We start from the raw sequence: 19,072 nt of genomic DNA on the forward strand, positions 1-19,072 counted from the left end.
CAGCCTTAGCGTGGACCAAGATGAATATCAAAAACGATGAACTGCCGAACAGAGTATCTGACTCAATGAGCCAATCTGAGCCTAGGAATGAACTGAAAGAGCAGCAGTTCAGCAGCAAGCCGACGGAGGGTCCAACAAGTTTGACATTTACCAGAAACAACCGCTGTTTTGTGGAACTCAGGTCCTTAAATTATTCAAAAGGCTGCAGCATCAACCTGACGGATTTATGAACAGTGTCCAACTCAAAACCTGCAACTGAATTTTTGCGACGACCAGTCAGGTTCTTACTATCTATTAGCATCTGTCACGCGCGCATTTGAACAGAAATGTTAGCTATATTACAAAGTACCCCTCTATATAAAGACTCAGGGGTTGGATGTTTTATGATCATCTTTCAGAGCATCCACAGCTTTCCCTGGATGCTCTTGTTTCGTTGGGGTTCAAATTGTATTTAGTAAATCTTTACCCTCCAAAGACCCGAACTCTCCCACAGCAGCATTTTTAATTTCTCTTTGATGTTTGAATATTGGACCCGATGAATCTAAAAACAAAGAGTCACCAGATTTGTTTTTACCCGATTTTTGTTCCTAAGAACAATGAGAGCCACACATTATTCGTTTTAAATTTTGATGGAACAGTGGCAGCATAATGTCCTCGTGGACAGTATTTTGGTCTAAATGACCCAAAATGTGATGTCCACATATGTGGGCGCAGGTCCCAGGAGGTTAATATACTTTTTAAAGTTTGTAGCAAAAGCTCAAAATAATGACAGCAGTGCTCCCTCCTGGCAGACACACCTAAATGCTGCACCACTTTGTCCTTGAATTAAAGCATTCATAGGATTTTCCAAAAAGTTGACCTTTGACCTTGAGGTTGTAGTCACTGTGAATCGAACTCCTCTGAGATTTTTAGTATCTGCGTCACCTCGATTTAACTTATTGAATTCACAATTGTTTCCATTTTAAACTGACTGGTTCTTTGCTGGTGGAGCACTCAAAGCCCTTCACAGGTGTCGTAGCCCCGAGCACTTGTTTTCTATCTAACAGTGCATCAGGAGGACCTCAGGATTCAGTTCATACATTGGCATGCAGACTGGGGCAGAAGGATCTAGATCAGGCAGATGACCTGCTCTACTTCCTTAGCTAAGGCTAAGTCAGTCTACTCACAGGGTTCGTACCTGTACACACACACATTTATGTATATATCGTGCTACAATTCACATTTGATAAATGTCGCCATTAATTCACTCTGACTTTTGCTGTTTTGCTTCCACCACGATAAAATGCACTTCATGCACAGCTGTCTCTCTCTGCACGTCAAGAACAGCTTCCCGTCTCAAATCTCTGTTTTTTGCATTCGCTTATTACCCATCAGTCTACCGTTGCTTACAGCGCTGCCGGCTGCTGTCTTTGTTACTTAAATGACCTCAGACAAGAAAGCCTCATTTCTGCTGTTCACTACTGAAGAAATTTAAACTTTTTCAAATTATGCAATATTGCAGAATATTTTTAAGTTTCTCTGCTATAAAAATCCCGGCCAGGAAAATCTCCTTCATGTTTTTCTGTTTTATCCTCAGTTACTTTGACACAAAGGCCTCTACTGTGATGCTCACACCTCTGTCAAAGTCCCACATGTATCAGTTCTGATAAATGATCAGAATTATAATATTTCTGACTGTCTCAGGCAAAACTGAATCGAATCAGGACCTTGTGAATCAGAATTGAATATAGAAATCAGTGATGATGCCCAGCCCTCATGAGCAGCCTAGGCCTGACAGAGGGGATGTAGCTGTGGGTAATAAGAAAAGATGAAAAGAACTATTGATACATTTTTTGTTAAGTTAAGGCCTGATCTGTCTGAAATTCATAACCAGCTCTGACACGGAGCCATCAACCTCTGAATGCTGAAAAAGCACAGTGTATCCAGGAAACACATTATATGCTGCGATAACTGCCCAAGTGTCCCCTCTAACACTGCCTTTCAGCGGCAGCAAGCGGGTCGTCGGAGGAGCCGATGTGATGATTAAGTTTAACATTGTCTACAATACTGCCAAAGAGTGCCAACGCACTTTAAGCACAAGCACTTTTTCAGTAACTTATCTTTCCTTAGAAATGTGCTCTAAATAAAGAACTTTGTGTTGACAACATTGTTAGTGAATCATTTACAAGTTAATATTGTCTGTGTGGACGGCAATTTCCCCCACAAAAAAGTGCACATGTAAAACTGCGGTGTTAAGCAATGCAGTTGAAAAATTTGGGTGTGCCTAACTGGTGGGGAATGGGTTAGGGTTAGTGGTGCGCCTTTTTTAAAAACCGTGGCAGAAGGTTAGTCTGGAGCCCTCAGTAACTCAGTAATTTGTTTGGTGGCACAATGGTCGTTGTGTAGGCTTGTTTCTCACGTCAGTATCTCATTAGTTCCTATCAGAGCAATGACACCCACATATTTTGTCTTGTCTCTTCATATTTTAAATTATTAGAATCACCCTTCCTGCTGTAGAGCAACTAATCCGTCTGAATGGGGCTTAATTATTACTGAAGCCATTTGTTCAGTTTAATCCTGGGACCGTCCACAGCAACGTGCTGCTCTTCACTCTAACTGCTGACAGGATTCATTACCCTCATCACGACTGTTCTGTCCAGACTGATCCGCGGCATCACGCGTGATGAAAACGCTTCATTTTCTGATTCCTTCATTGCAGACGTCATTCTAGGTGATGAAAAAATAACAACGTTTACAAAGTACCAAAGTGGCTCCAACTGAGACTTTACTGCTCAAGATGGTTAAAGAAGTGTAAACGAGTTACTGCGTTTTAGATGTTGCTTACTTTTTCCAATCTGGACACTGATGAATGCTGCACTGGGAAAATGGGTGAGACCAACAGAGGATGTTTGCATTGACGCCACTTACATGGCGGCTGTGGACCCAGGACCTTCTTGCTGTGAGGCAACAGTGCTACCCACCAGTGTAACACTAAAACTGTCTATTGTCACTACAAACAGGATCGATGATGCTTTGCCTTTGATCCTACAGAACTCGTGTCACATTTTCATGTTTGTTGTACATGAATTGTTTGAATCTGTGTGATCAGTGTCGGTAGGAGTTTTTATAGCTCCTTTAGTGCATTAGCAAAGAAATCTTGATGATGATGGATCGTCAGGACGATGTCTGATGTATAAAGCGGTCCAGTTACACCAGTTCACACTCACCAGCACGTTCAGATTATCTTGGATAAATCACTTTGTTGTATGAATATGCAACGATTCACCAGAATCTTGTTTTGTTAATCCATTATTCATGTGAGTCTGTGTGTCATTCACAGGGAAATGTTGGCATATTGAATAACGTAGTTAAAGTCATGAACTACATCAAAGCAAGCACCCCTACACTCATATCTGCTCGAGCAGCTTTGATGGATGCAGAGATGGATGTTGGGCACAAATGGTAAAGGATGCTAAAGGATGGCTGCCTGTCCATCGTTGGCCAGAGTTGGAGTTACAAGAGCTACTGCTGAGGTTTCTTTCAGGAAAAACAAGTCCTAACCAGCAGCACATTTCAGTGACAGGGTTGCAAATCGTCCCTTCAAGTTGACAAAGTAGCTGCATTCAAAGCCAAACTTGAATTGTGGGGTTGCCAAGTGCACAGAGGGATATTTGACATGTTTCAAGCATTAGCAGGGCCTTGGGAAGAGATGGAGGCAAAATTCTCCCAGCTTGTGCGAGACCACACATCTCTGCTTTCAAAAGAGTTCAAGCGGTACTTCCCAACCACAAAAAGCCCCCGAACTTCAAAAGAATGGATGCACGGCCCATTCGTGAACAAACCAGGTGAACAGAGCGTGTCTGTGCAAGAAGACGATCCACAGCTGCAAATGATGGTGGCCTCAAAAGTACCTTTTAGATCAGCGGTCCCCAGCCTTCTTTGCACCACGGACAGTTTAATGTCAGACAATATTTTCAAGGACCGGCCTTTAAGGTGTGGCCGATAAATACAACCATATAATATGATACGACCGAGACACAAACGGTGGTATTTTGTAAATATAATAATAAACCCGAATTCACTGTGTAATTGTGTAACTTTATTAGCAGCCTCCTCCTAAAATGCCCCAGTAACACTGAGTAACATCCTCCTCTCTGCCCCTTTATGCTCTCTGGTCGCTATGGTAACGTGTAAATCTTTACAATTCTTTCATAACACACGGGAAAGACCCAGGGAAACCGAGTTAACGATAAAAACCCTGCTAGCAGTGCACAAGCGTTGTTTTTTTTTGTTTTTGTTTTTTTCCCCTTTTCATACCGCGCCCCCCCTGCAATGGCTCTGCGCCCCCCCTAGGGGGCGGGCCCCACACTTTGGGAAGGTCTGCCTTAACACAAGCAAATGTTTAATAATCAGAGTTTATTGTATTCACCAGTTCCCTAAAGAAAGTTTCCCATTGAATGTCCCCATTTAGGTTAAAGCGGAGTGTATTTGTGTAGAAACGCCGCCAACAATAATGAGTCAGGTGTAACAATGACTATAGTTTTTAAACACAGGCATGCTTTTGTACTTAGGATAAAGCCACCCTTGAGATCAGTGACAAAACCTTTAATGATCAGTGTACTCTGGTACTACATCAATATGTCTAAGATTAAGAAATATGGCACATATATCAATCAAAATCAGGACTAAGGTGAGAAATCTATCCTTTACCATTCATGTTAAATCGACTCGTAACATCAGTGGAAATTAAAATTAAGAAATCCATTCTAAAATCGTACAGCTTGCCTTATCACGCACAGATCTTTAATACTGTACTTATTGGTGCCCGGAGGTAAAGGATACTTTGATTGGTCCTAATGTAGGTAAAGCAGTGTGTTTATTAATGATTAAATGAAATCTGTTACGATAGTTTTGGCTCAGAGGTTGGATCGTTTCTGCAAATGAAATGAACCCTTACTAATTATGTTCAAATTATGTGTGGTAACAATTCATAGTTGAAGTTAGAAATTTCCTTTTAGATTTAAATAGAATATAAAAACCAGGTTAACTTTCTAATGTTTGCCTATTTAACTTTATTTAGTCATGACTAACCAAGCTGCGGCTGCATCATGAGAAACGCCTGAAACGTCACAAAAATTTGATCTGCAAAATTCGGATTCCTCAATGAGAGCGAGTGTCTTCCTTCAGGTATGGAGGCAAGAAAAACACGATGCAATAAGAAAACAGACCAAGATGAAGACGGGGGACCAGGGACTTCCTCCCAGTGAACATATTTGGAAGCAAAGTTCTTGCCTTACTGCTGGTAACAAACACTCAATAGTACAGATGTTTTGTTGCTGTTGTTTTTTTCTTGTTGTAAGTTTCTCTGCATGAATGATGTGCATGTAAACTCCCAAAACAACTCAGTAGCAATAAATGCAGTAGAACATTTAAAATGGCCAAGAACTTGGACATAGTTTTGATTTCTTCAAGACAAATAGAGACTTTAATTTTAAGTTCTTTCAAATCCCTTGGATGTTGTCAAATTAATATGCTTAATTGCAAAATGATTATTGTTAGATTGGGTAGTTAAATCGTAACCTTACATTGTACTTTGAAGGACTTGCCTTTAAGGGAAGTCGCAGCCCCAAAACTGACTGCCTGGTTTAGATACATGTAACCAATCAAAATGAGGATTAAGACAAAGAAACCCATCCCCCAAATCACTACAAATACCTTAACATATGCTGACTGTGTGTGTGTATAAATAGCTGCAGTGTGTGAGGCGAGCAGCTGATTGTCCTTGTTCATTAAGATTAAAGCAAGAACGCCTCAGAACAAAACGCTGCGTGTGTGTTTTACTGCGTCAGTAAAAGGTCTGTTGCATAACTAGAGGTGGATGCAGTCGTGCACACACACACGCACACATAGCTCCGTCTCTGTCAGAACACAGTCGTATGTGTGATGTTAGTGCTGTACTGTAGCAGCTTAAAGAGAACAACATGCTCGAGATGAAACGAGTCCTTTGCGCACACATACATGTGCTGTCAGCGCTGCGTCGGCTCTACCGTGAAACCACTGCCGACTGATTAGCTGCTCATAAATGTCACCTGTCATGTGGTGAGATCAATGAGGGAGCAAATACACAGTAACGTCAGGTTTATGTGTGGAGGCAGGAAAAATGGTGACACGTGTGAATGACTCTGACATTCACAGCTCGTTATACTACGCTGCTGTTCTGACAGCCTGCAGCTTCATCTGTGGACACTGGCTGCTTTTTCACTGTTTCTCCTTTGTTTAATGAAGCCACTTAATATTGACCCATGACTCATTCATAAAACAACTAAGAGTTGAACCAGTGTTGTGACTACATATAACAGACAACTTAGCAAAGAACCAGCTGGAAACAAAAACACATTTGTTCCCATTTCTTTATTAAGATCTATGAAAAGTGCCAAATCTAACACAGGTGGTGGGAATAAAGCTGTTTGCACGTACGAGGTAATTCCCACACGGTTATTAGCCTGGGTATCACCACGTGCAGCGTGTCCTTAAAGGGAACCCGGCTGTTAACACATGTTTGAGCTGAAATATGCTCTGTGCTTTCAATAACATATATGTGGTATTAAAATACACCAGATGTTTTCCTTTTAAGCACATTTTATATAAAACGATTCACCAGTAGGCCGCCATTGTTATTTACTTCTCAATGCACTCTGGGTAGTGACGTCAAACGGTTGCACTGCATCCAGTTCACAGTTAGCGGCGCACTGGAAATGGCTCCTGTTCAACCTTTCCAGTTTGAACCAGAACAATCCGAGAGAGAGGATGAAAATAGCCGACCAGCACTTAGTTTAGATGAAGATGAAAACAATTAAAACCATTTGACCCTAGAACAGCAGAAGCTTCTCAGAGGTGAAACGTCTTCACAAACGCTCTTCTTTCCGAGCTCTCAGGATGCCTCTGACATCTTCTGGGGAGCTTGCAGGAGTGCTCACAGACATATCAAGGTTCAAGGTTCAAGGTTCTTTATTTGTCACATGCATAGTTACACAAGTATAACACACAGTGAAATGTAGCCTGACACGCTCCTCGACATGTGCAAAAATTGGGGGGGGGGGGGGGGGGGGGGGGGGGGGGGGTGTAGAGGAAGAACATTATATATATATATATATATATATATACATACATATAGTATATACACTGGGTGAATGTGCAGTAGTAGCAGCAAGCAGGTGAATTCTGTACATTAATATGAATAGATATCTGACTATTTTACAGGATAGACAATATAAACATATTTAAAATTAAAGGAATTTGAAATGTACATTGTGCCTTGGTTTAGTGTCTGGAAGAGTCCTGTCTCAGTCAATTATAGATGATGTGAGAGGGCGGGTGTGTGTGTTTAGGGCACGGATGGCTTGGGGATAGAAGCTCCTCTTGAGTCTCTCTGTCCTTGCCCGGAAGATGCGGAACCTTCTACCAGATTGCAGAAGTTGGAACAGTTTGTTGCCAGGATGGGACGGGTCCTTCAGTATCTGCGCTGCTCTAGTCCGGCATCTCCTGGTGTAGGTGTCCTGAAGCGGGGGGAGAGCAATCCTGCAGCAGCGTTCTGCTGTACGGATCACTCTCTGGAGAGCTTTTTGGTCCTTCACACAGCTGTTCCCGAACCACGATGTCATGTTCTGTGTGAGGATGCTCTCCACAGCGCCTGTATAGAAAATCCTGAGGATCTTTGGAGAGACCCTGAACTTCCTCAGTTGTCGTAGGTGATACAGGCGCTGCCTAGCCTTTTTGGTCTGGACCTGAATGTGGGCAGCCCATGTCAGGTCTGAGGAGATGTGGACACCAAGATACTTGAAGGACTGCACTCTCTCCACTGGAGCTCCATTGATGATAATGGGCTTGTAGTCTCTGTGCTGACCCCTTCTGAAGTCCACCACCAGCTCCTTGGTCTTGCTGACGTTCAGCTGGAGGTGGTTGTCCTGGCACCACGATGCCAGATTCTTCACTTCATCCATGTAGGCCGCCTCATCGTTGTTGGAGATGGCACCCAACACCACTGTGTCGTCAGCAAACTTCACAATGGTGTTGGAGCCATGGGTGGCCACACAGTCTGAAGTGTAGAGGGAGTAGAGCAGTGGCGAGAGGACACATCCCTGAGGTGCTCCTGTGTTGATGGTGATGCTGTTGGAGAAGCACCTGCCCACCCTCACCACCTGAGTTCTGCCAGTGAGGAAGTCCAACACCCATATTCAATCTGTCCTTGGCCCACGCTGTGGTACCGGCCTGCTTCAAATCCACCTCCATCGTCCCGATACCCAAAAACTCCAACCCATCTTGCCTCAATGATTACCGCCCAGTAGCACTCACCCCCATCATCACTAAGTGCTTAGAGCAGCTGGTCCTAGCACACTTCAAATCCTGTCTCCCCCCCACCCTGGACCCCCACCAATTCGCATACCGCCAGAACAGGAGCACAGAGGATGCAGTCTCCATCGCACTGCACTCTGTCCTCTCACACCTGGACAACAACAACACCTACACCAGAATGCTGTTTATAGACTTCAGTTCAGCGTTCAATACAATCCACCCCTCACAACTCATCAGGAAACTGACAGACCTGGGTATCAGTTCCCTCATCTGCAAATGGTTACTGGACTTCCTGACCAACCGCCCCCAACATGTCCGGCTGGATAACCGCTGCTCATCTACCATCACAATGAACACCGGTGTACCACAAGGCTGTGTGATGAGCCCTTTCCTCTACTCCCTCTTCACCCACGACTGCAGACCTGCTGATGGTTCCAACACCATCATTAAGTTTGCAGATGACACCACGGTGATTGGCCTCCTCAGTGACAACGATGAGGCCGCCTACAGGGAGGAGGTGGATCGTCTGGCTGAGTGGTGCGACAGAAACAACCTGCTGCTTAACACCGAGAAGACCAAGGAGCTCATCGTGGACTACAGGAGGAATGCTGACCCACATCCACCCATCCACATTAAGGGGACGGCTGTGGAGCGTGTGAACAGCTTCAAGTTCCTGGGAGTCCACATCTCCGAGGATCTCACCTGGACGACCAACTGCTCCAAGCTGGTCAAGAAGGCTCACCAGCGCCTCTTCTTCTTGAGGACTCTGAGGAAGAACCACCTGTCCTCAGACATCCTGGTGAACTTCTATCGCTGCACCATCGAGAGCATCCTGACCAACTGTATAACAGTCTGGTACGGGAACTGCTCTGCCTCGGACCGGAAGGCGTTGCAGAGGGTCGTGAAAACTGCCCAGCGCATCGCCGGAGCACCACTTCCTGCCATGAAAGACATCTACAGGAAGCGGTGTCTGAAAAGGGCTGGGAAAATCATCAGAGACCCCAGTCACCCATCACATGGACTCTTCACCCTCCTGCCCTCTGGGAGGCGCCACAGGAGCCTCCGGACTAAGACCACCAGGTACCGGAACAGCTTCTTCCCCACAGCTGTCAGACTCCTGAACTCTGCCTCCTGACATCTGACCCACGTTAAACTCATGGACTGAACATACACACACCCACAATGGACAACTGTACCCTCAAACACAATAATAACATGGACTGAACTGTAGAAATTATCCACACCCTCACTTATCTTAACTGCACTACTGTATAGCTCTGTGTAAATAATCTGGATGGATGCAAACTGCATTTCGTTGCCCTGTACCTGTGCATGTGCAATGACAATAAAGTTGAATTCTATTCTATTCTATTCTATCTTCTTAAAACCAACTCAAACCAAAGTGCTATTTGCTGGATTCACATCAGCAAAGAAACAGTTACAAAGCACTGGTTTACGCCTGACACCTGTATGAAGTCATTCTGGATACAAAGCCTTCTCAGATTGGATAAAGCTCGACCTGACGCTGCACAAGCTTGGGAAATCTTCTCATCCACCATCATCTGCTGGATGAGGCAATAACTGATTGTAACTCTGTGTACTGAGTATCACTTGTAGCAGAGTGGCTGCACTTGTTCTCCCCAGAGGGACACTCGTGAGAGGTTGAGTGGATAACTCCTGAGTCACCAGTGGAAACTTGTAAAGAGGAAGAGACATCCTTTGAATCCTGCTCACAGCCTGTTAGCAGAAAAGACTGCATGTGAAGTGGAGGTGCAAACGATACAGTAGCCAGTGAACAATCAGCACATTTAATGCAGCTAAAGATGGAAAGGACCGTGTATTACTGTTGTGGCCATTTTTGTTGAATGTTTATAAAATGCAATTTGTATTCATTTTTGTTTTTTCTTTGAAGGTGTAAGAATATTCTGACCTGGTTTTGTTATGTAAATTTGTAATTAATTTTATTGGAGAAGCTTTTGGAAAGTGATTGGTTTATTAGCTTATGGACCCTCCCATTAATCAAGAGATTAAGAGCACCCTGGATGGGTGTGGTAAAGAGGTTTTTTGTTTTCTGTTTGCCAAATGTCAGATGGGAAGATGGGAGGGTTAGAAAATGATTTTTTGACCACTTTTGAAGTTGTTAAAGCAAATTAAGTTAACTTTTGTTTAATTTTAAGTTTTAAGAAGTTATTTGGCTGATTTTTGTTTATAATTTTCCACGAAATAAACCACATATGATTTTTAAACAATGGAGTCAGAAGTGCGTTCTAAAACAAACCTCCCGTTGCCACCCACGGCCTTTTCTTGGACCTTTTTGGTGTTTGGAACGTAAAAGGCCGCGACATTTAAGTCAAAAAATCATTTTGACTCGCTTGGATGTCAACTTGGAAGATGGAAAAGCTTGCAAGATTGGACTTGGAAGACTGGATCTTCGCAGAATGGACTGAAAAAATAACGCAAAGTTCGTGAGTAAATGCGAAACTTTGTTTGGATCAACCGAGATGCTGAGCTGCAACATGAAACATTTGTATTAAACAATTATCTTTTGGACCTTGTGAAACGAATTTGCTGGTTAAAATGGAGGAACAAGAAAGAGAGCTTTTTAATTTAATTAAAAAACGCAGAGCGAAGCTTGGCGTTCTGACAAGAAAACGAAATGACATTAATGCTCTCATTGATGCTGGAGAATCAAAAGCCTCCATAGATGAACACATGAGAACATTTAATGATTATTTGGGAGAGTTTATGGACTTACAGACTTCAGTTCAAAAATTGCTGAACGATGATGAAAAAGAAACGGATCACAGCGATTGGTATGAACCTAAGCTGATCAGTTTTAAAGACTTTCTGCATGAAATCGACACTTGGATAAATGCAGACCCTGATCCACAAAAGGATGAAGTTGCAGCCTCTAATGTTGAATCACAGGTAGCATCTCATGACAGTGACATTGCGCCGCATGATAGTGTCTCACAAGTAGCGCAAGAAGCGAGCGACATGATTTCTGAACGAGTTGCTAAACCTGTCAGCAAGGGCTCTAGTAAAGCGCCCAGTAATGTTACTGCAGCCTTAAGTTTAAGGAGTAAAAGCTCGCGTGCGGCTTCAATGGCGCTGATGGAAGCTGAAGTGGAAAGAGCCGCTTTAAAAGCGGAGGTGGACGCACTGCAAGAAAAACATGCGCTCGAACTGGAAGAAGTTCAATTAAAAGCAAGAAAAGAAGCATTGGCTCTAAGAACTAAGTTGGTTAAGGCTGATGCAAAAAGGCAAATTCTCACCTCTGCTCAGGATCGGCAGAGCCTCGCATCCAGGGCTGAGGTTGAATCAGAAGGCAGGATTACAGCGCCTTCTGGAACATCTACTGAGTTCATACCTGCTGCTACAGCTCGAAAGGCTCCAAGAACAAAGAAAGCCCCTTTAGTTCATTCTCCTTTGCCAATGCCCCTAGAGACACATGCACCTGCTAAGGTCAAACCAGAAGGGGAAAGCCCAAGGCCAATCTCTTCACAGGTTGATGTTCACAGCAGTGCCCTAATAGAGATTATGACAAAGCAAAATGAAATTACTCAGATGCTTGTAAACCAACAGAGGTTGTCACTGCTTCCAGCTATAGACATTCCTGTTTTTGGTGGTGATCCTTTGCGTTTTAGATCCTTTCTTAAGGCTTTTGAACAAGGAATAGAGACTAAAACTGATAATATGCAGGATAGGCTTTATTATTTAGAACAGTTTACTACAGGACAGCCCAGAATTTTAGTGAGAAGTTGTATGCACATGAGTCCACAGACAGCTTATGTTGAGGCAAAAAGGCAGCTTGAGTGGAACTTTGGTAACAGAGCAAAGATAACGTCTGCATTTATAGACAAGGCTCTTAACTGGTCAGTTTTAAAGTCTGATGATGCTTCAGCATTACGAGCTTACACATTCTTTCTAAGAAGCTGCTTCAACACAATGGATGAAGCTGGGTTTCTTGATGAGCTGGAAAATTCAACCAATATGAGGATTCTTGTTTCAAAGTTGCCTTTTAGACTTCGTGATAAATGGCGACTAATAATCGTTGATATAACAGAAAAGTGCGATCGCAGAGCAGGATTTAAAGATCTTCTTGATTTTCTTGAAAAGCAAACAAAAGCTGCATTAGATCCTGTTTTTGGAGAAAGTCAAAACACAACAGAAAAGATGGCTTCAAAACCATCAAAGACACCGCTTAAAACTAAAAGCAGTAGCTTTGCTACTTCTGTAGCTGTAGTTTCAGAACAGATCAATGACAAACACAAACCGGAACGGACTCAGATAAGCCATGAAGATAAAGGGTTAGATCAAACTCGGTGCTTGTTTTGTGACCAAACTCATTTTTTGGACGTATGTGACTCATTCAAACTAAAAGCCAACAAAGAAAAGGTGACATTCCTTAAGAGTAAAGGTTTATGCTTTGGTTGCTTACAGAGAGGCCACATGAGTAAAGCTTGTCCACATCGTTTGACGTGCCACACCTGTAACAAAAATCACCCTACTGTTCTCCACATAGACTCAAAAGAACGGCAGTGGCAAGCAGCTAAAGCTGAATGTAAAGAATCATCAGTCTCAAGTGCTCTTGTTTCTTTGAACTTTGGTAGCCATACTGGGGCCGGGGCTAATGAATGTGCCTTGTCAGTTGTTCCAGTAAAAGTGAAGTTGGAAAATGGGACGAAGGTTGTGGAGACGTACGCCTTTCTTGATCCCGGCAACTCTGCAACTTTTTGCACTGAGGCGTTGATGATGCAGTTAAATGCATCTGGAAAAAAAGTGGAAATCATGTTAAAGACTATGGGTCAGGAAAGGCCAGTAAGTAGCTATAAACTTTTTGGTATGGAAGTAGCTGCTTTGAAACAGAATGAGTATTTGAGGTTGCCTGATGTGTACACTCAAAAGTTTATTCCTGTCACTAAAGAAAATATCCATGAAGAAGAAAACTTAAGAAAATGGCCTTACTTAAAGGATGTTGAGTTGACACCGATAAATGCTGGCATTGGGCTGCTTATTGGTGTAAATTCTCCCAAAGCGCTGGAACCTTGGAGAATCATTAACAGTGAGGGTAATGGACCCTATGCTGTGCTAACTCGTCTCGGTTGGGTTGTCAATGGGCCACTCAATCAGGGTAGTGAAAAGGATGAGCATGATGCTAGTTTTGTCCAGGTAAACCGCATTTCTATAAGTAGTTTAGAGGAAATGCTGGTTAAGCAGTATAATCAAGATTTTGTGGAGAGCCAGTGTAATGAGCGTGCAGAAATGTCTGTAGAAGATAAACAGTTCATGAACATAATGTCAGAGTCAGCTGTACTTAAGGATGGCCATTATTACTTGAAATTACCCTTTCGTAAACCTGAAGTAAGAATACCAAACAACAAGCAGGTGGCTCAGCAGAGGGCGCAATATCTGCGGTTTCAGAAGGATCAGTTATTCTTTGAAGAATACAAAGAATTCATGCACAATGTTAGTATGGAGGGACATTCAGAAATCATACCACAAGAACAGTTGAAGAATGAGGAAGGAAAGGTGTGGTATATACCTCATCATGGGGTCTACCATGAAAACACTGCGTGTTGTGTATGATTGTGCTTCAACATTTTCTGGAACATCACTGAACAAAGAGCTATTACAAGGCCCAGATCTGACTAGCACTTTATTAGGTGTGCTGATACGCTTTCGGCAGGGTCCAATAGTGCTTATGACAGACATTAAAGGGATGTTTCATCAGGTCAGAGTAGCTGAGGAACACGTAAACCTTTTACGTTTTCTCTGGTGGCCCGATGTGACATCACAAAACAGCTGGTGGAACATAGAATGCTAGTCCACATTTTTGGTGCAGTATCCTCCCCCAGCTGTGCCACCTATGCACTACTAAAGACTGCTGATGACAACCAACATCTGTACCCAGAGGAGGTTATACATACAATCAGGCATAGTTTTTATGTAGATGACTGTCTTAAATCTACTCAGTCTGTTGAGCAGGCCATCTCACTTTATCAGCAGCTTACTGAAGTGTGTGCCAAGGGGGGATTTAAGCTCAATAAGTGGGTATGTAGTGATCGCTCTGTCCTCTGTCAGATCCCGGAGGAAAATAGAGCCACAGGTGTAAAGATGCTGGACCTTAGTCAGGATCAGCTACCCACAGAAAGAGCTCTCGGTGTGCAATGGGATATTGAACGTGATGTTTTCACATTCAGTATTGTGAACAAGAACAAACCACTTACAAGACGTGGTATTCTGTCCAATGTCAGCTCCATTTACGACCCTTTGGGTTTCTTAGCTCCAGTCATTCTGCCTGCAAAACAAATTCTGCAACATCTATGTAAACTGAGGTTTGGCTGGGATGAGACAATACCAGCAGAAATGGCACAAACTTGGCAAAAATGGGTTGAGGATTTAGTTCTTCTTAACAAGTTTAGTATTAGTAGATGTGTCACACCCAAAGGATTTGGGGAGATAGAAAGTGCACAGCTGCATCACTTTTGTGATGCCAGTGAAAGTGGGTATGGTGCTGTATCATATCTTAGGCTATCTAATAGCAAGCAGGAAGTGTGTGTTTCCTTTATTATTGGTAAAGCAAGGGTGGCGCCGTTAAAACAAGTCACCATCCCACGTCTTGAGCTGGCTGCTGCAGTTTTAGCTGTGCGCTTGGACAAAATGCTATCAGTTTAACTCAATCTTAATCTGAGTGAGTCAGTCTTTTGGTCTGACAGCACAACTGTGCTACAGTACATTGCAAACACAACCACACGGTTCAAAACGTATGTAGCTAATAGAGTTTCCACCATTCATGCTTTGACAAAAGTTGAGCAGTGGAGGTACATCAGTTCAAAGCTGAATCCAGCTGATGCAGCCTCTCGAGGAATGACAGTTGGCTGTTTCCTGAAATCTTCCACCTGGATCAATGGTCCAGAATTTCTCAGTAAACCTGTTGTTCACTGGCCTGTAGGCATGAATTGTGTATCTGTCCATTTGGAAGCTGACCCAGAAGTAAAAGTGTTGTGTGCAGCTGTGCTGAAAGAAGATGTGTGTCCCACTACTAAGCTGCTGTTGTACTTCTCCAGCTGGACAAAATTAAAAAGGTGTGTGGCATGGATCCTGAAAGTAAAAGAAAGACTTAAACTGCAAACAAGGAAAAGACAGAAGTTGCTGGGCACGCACTGTGGAAGTCAAATATGTGTTAAGCAAGATGATAAATGGAACACTCTGCTCAAAACTGAGGATTTGTCCAAGGCTGAGGAAGCTATAGTGAGCTTTGTGCAAAGAAAACATTTTGCTGATGAAATGACTGCCCTAAACTCTGGCACTGTAAGGAAGTCAAGTCATCTGTATAAGCTTGATCCTGTAGTTGCTAATGGTGTCTTGAGAGTGGGTGGAAGACTGAGTAAAGCGGATTTACCTGAGGAAACAAAACATCCTGCAATTTTGCCAAAAGAAAGTCATGTTTCAAAGCTTATTCTTCAGCATATTCACGAAAAGATTGGTCACAGAGGAAGAAATCACATGCTTTCAACCCTTCGCCGTCAATACTGGATCCCTCATGCTAATTCAGCAGCTAGAAAAATAATCAGAGATTGCATAGTGTGTCAAAGACAACGGCAAAAGCCAGGAACGACAGAAATGGAACAAGATTCGTAGGAACTTTTGCATTGGTGATGTTGTGCTTGTTGTTGATGGAGCTGCACCAAGAAATTCTTGGCCCATTGGCCGCATCACTGAAACCATGGCCGATGCACACGGAGTAGTTCGCCGTGTTAGAGTTAAGACACGAACAAATGAGCTGGAGAGGCCAATCAACAAAATATGTCTCCTGGTGGAGGCCATCTAGAGGAAACAATGAATGTTTACCTCCAACTGAGCCAAGTTCTGGAACCTCTGGCTCTACATTTACACTGACACTCACTTTGCTCTACACTCCATTAAGCAACATACACCTTTTTTGAATACACACAAAGCAAACACATGAACAACAGAGACTTGAAATCATAGAACATTGACCTTTCCTTTTGTTTGGTTTTTAAGAAGACTTATACGGATGGACTACTGAAGAAAATTATTGGTATTGCATTTTGTGATGGCCACTTAGACAGATATAATTCATGTTACACAGGAATTAGGGGCCGGAATGTTGTGGCCATTTTTGTTGAATGTTTATAAAATGCAATTTGTATTCATTTTTGTTTTTTCTTTGAAGGTGTAAGAATATTCTGACCTGGTTTTGTTATGTAAATTTGTAATTAATTTTATTGGAGAAGCTTTTGGAAAGTGATTGGTTTATTAGCTTATGGACCCTCCCATTAATCAAGAGATTAAGAGCACCCTGGATGGGTGTGGTAAAGAGGTTTTTTGTTTTCTGTTTGCCAAATGTCAGATGGGAAGATGGGAGGGTTAGAAAATGATTTTTTGACCACTTTTGAAGTTGTTAAAGCAAATTAAGTTAACTTTCGTTTAATTTTAAGTTTTAAGAAGTTATTTGGCTGATTTTTGTTTATAGTTTTCCACGAAATAAACCACATATGATTTTTAAACAATGGAGTCAGAAGTGCGTTCTAAAACAAACCTCCCGTTGCCACCCACGGCCTTTTCTTGGACCTTTTTGGTGTTTGGAACGTAAAAGGCCGCGACAATTACAGTTCAGCACGTTTACAGGTGAAGTTTAGTCTTTTAGCCTCAGCATGATGCTGTTGCCGCTACAGCTGCTGCCAGGTGACACTTGCTGAGGGGGGTTTGGTCAAATTTCACCCAGGGTGACACAGCTAACGTTAGCAAGCGCTACCCCTGCTAGCTACTTATTCTGTGCGGCTGAGACATAATATTAGCGATGCACAGTCAACTACCAGGAATTCACAGTTATTAACAAGGAAGCTATCACACCTGATGATGTGATCCACTCACAGGGAACTGGTACTGCATCATTGTACTGTCTCAGCAGCTGTACGTAGCACACAGCCATACAAACTCAGTCAAACACAGTGAAAAGGATCACAGGTCAAAAGGAGCCGTTCACTGTGGGATCATGGCTCATGGGATGAGTAGTTCTTTCTAATTAAAACTAATTATGCACACAATCCACTGATGCAGCAGTGCTTTTTTCATTTATGTCCAGATCAAATGTTTATGGTCATGATGCACCTCCTCTTGCTGCTTGGCCTGGCTCACTCTTCCACACTGAGTCTATGAGGATTTCCTGAAACGGAGAAAATAACTTCAGGAACTGAAGCCCTTAAAAAAGCGGACGTCCACTGTGATGCGGTATAGAGAGGGAGATGTCAGCTGCAGCACTGACGAGCAGTGAGTGTGTCTGCCGATGAGTGTGGCGCACAATCACCATCACGGTGCCAATGACAACACCTGACACGTTTCACTGCTTTTCTCTTGAACTGAATATTTGGGTGTTTTTCGTGACGGTAGTCATGTTCACGGAGGGAGGAACAGCGCACACATACACCCACTGAGATGACTCATGAAGCTGAATAAACGCCACTGGACAGAGGGAGGAAATGCACAAGAGAAAACATACTGTTCTCAAAGGAGCACGTCAGTGTTCCACAAACACAAAGTTGTGTCTTTTGACAAGACCTTGTTTCTCCGGCATCTTTCTATATTTAACTAAATCAAACCAGCAAACACAGAACAAAACAAGTGCCACAGCAAAACACAGAAGAAGCCACTCCTCTCAAACCAGCAAATTTCAAATCAAAGGTCCTCTTTGTTTAAACCATGTAAGGAAAAGGTCCCTGCACAAACTGGGCTACTGCTCTGCTGGGTCAGGGAGTGCAGAGTTTGAACCCTCCTCTGGCATCAGCACCTGAACGTGTTCATGGGTTTCTAATGTACAGGTGGCTACAGGTACAGTCCCATGGCTCAGTGATGGTTCATGTTTGACTTTTCTTCAAAGGTAAAATGGGACGATCTCCGGCAGGATGCGTCATCCAAACTTTGAAACGTGCTGATGAAGTTGAGAACAATTCGTCACGACACTGCAGGACAGGACGACACACAGCGAGGAGGAGCTGAAACACTCAGAGTCTCTCTGCACAGATAAATGCTGCTCTGCTGATGTGTCGGGCCGACTCTGCAGCAGCCCGTGCAATCTAAACATGGCAGCGCTGTTCTTTTACTGTCAGAGGCACACAGACTTCAGACATCAGAGCTGAAACCAGTTCCCAGTGAGACCAGTGTGCTCACATGAGACTGTGATAGAAATAAATCCCAGTCAACCCAGTCCACGCCACTTTGGACCAGTCACTTAGGCTCATTCTGTCACAGTGTGAGGGGAGGGCCATGTCAGCTGTTCACCAGCCAGCTCTTTATGCATGAACAGAAATCTGACTGTTGCAGGTCATTGCTTTAAATTCGGGTGTGACAAAGAGAGCTGCGGATGTTTCCACAGACAGACAAAGACTCGTTTTTCAAGATGTTTCGAGGATCAAACGTTCAGGCTCTACCTACCTCTGACCAGGATGGTGGTGGTTTTTTTGGCGGGATTCCCAACGTTGTTGGACCCCACACAGCTGTAGACACCACCGTCGTCAATAGCAACAGCAGGAACGGTCAGCGTGCCCCCTTTGACCACGCTCCGTCTGGGGAGCTGCTGCCCATCGGGTCTCATCCATTTTAAACTGGGATGAGGGTCTCCGCCCGATGCCACACAGACCAAAGTGATCGTCTCGCCGGCGTTCACCACCAGGGGGTCGTCCAGGAGGAGCTTGACAGATGGAGGAGCTGCAGGAGG

At 43.4% G+C, this 19,072-nt stretch overlaps 1 protein-coding gene across 1 annotated transcript in view; it reads right to left on the reverse strand.

Moving 5' to 3' along the window:
* LOC146611507 (MAM domain-containing glycosylphosphatidylinositol anchor protein 2-like) overlaps positions 1–19,072 on the reverse strand; it is a 183,055-nt gene that overhangs the window by 61,789 nt on the left and 102,194 nt on the right. The window contains exon 6 of the mRNA XM_085343664.1: positions 18,790–19,062. Coding sequence (XP_085199790.1) covers positions 18,790–19,062 — 273 coding nt within the window. The remainder of the gene's footprint in view (positions 1–18,789; positions 19,063–19,072) is intronic.

The sequence above is a fragment of the Diplotaxodon limnothrissa genome, linkage group LG19 (genome assembly GCF_057381915.1).
Source record: "Diplotaxodon limnothrissa isolate DT_005_m linkage group LG19, D_limnothrissa_male_GT1.1, whole genome shotgun sequence".
In the NCBI taxonomy this organism is placed as follows: domain Eukaryota; kingdom Metazoa; phylum Chordata; class Actinopteri; order Cichliformes; family Cichlidae; genus Diplotaxodon; species Diplotaxodon limnothrissa.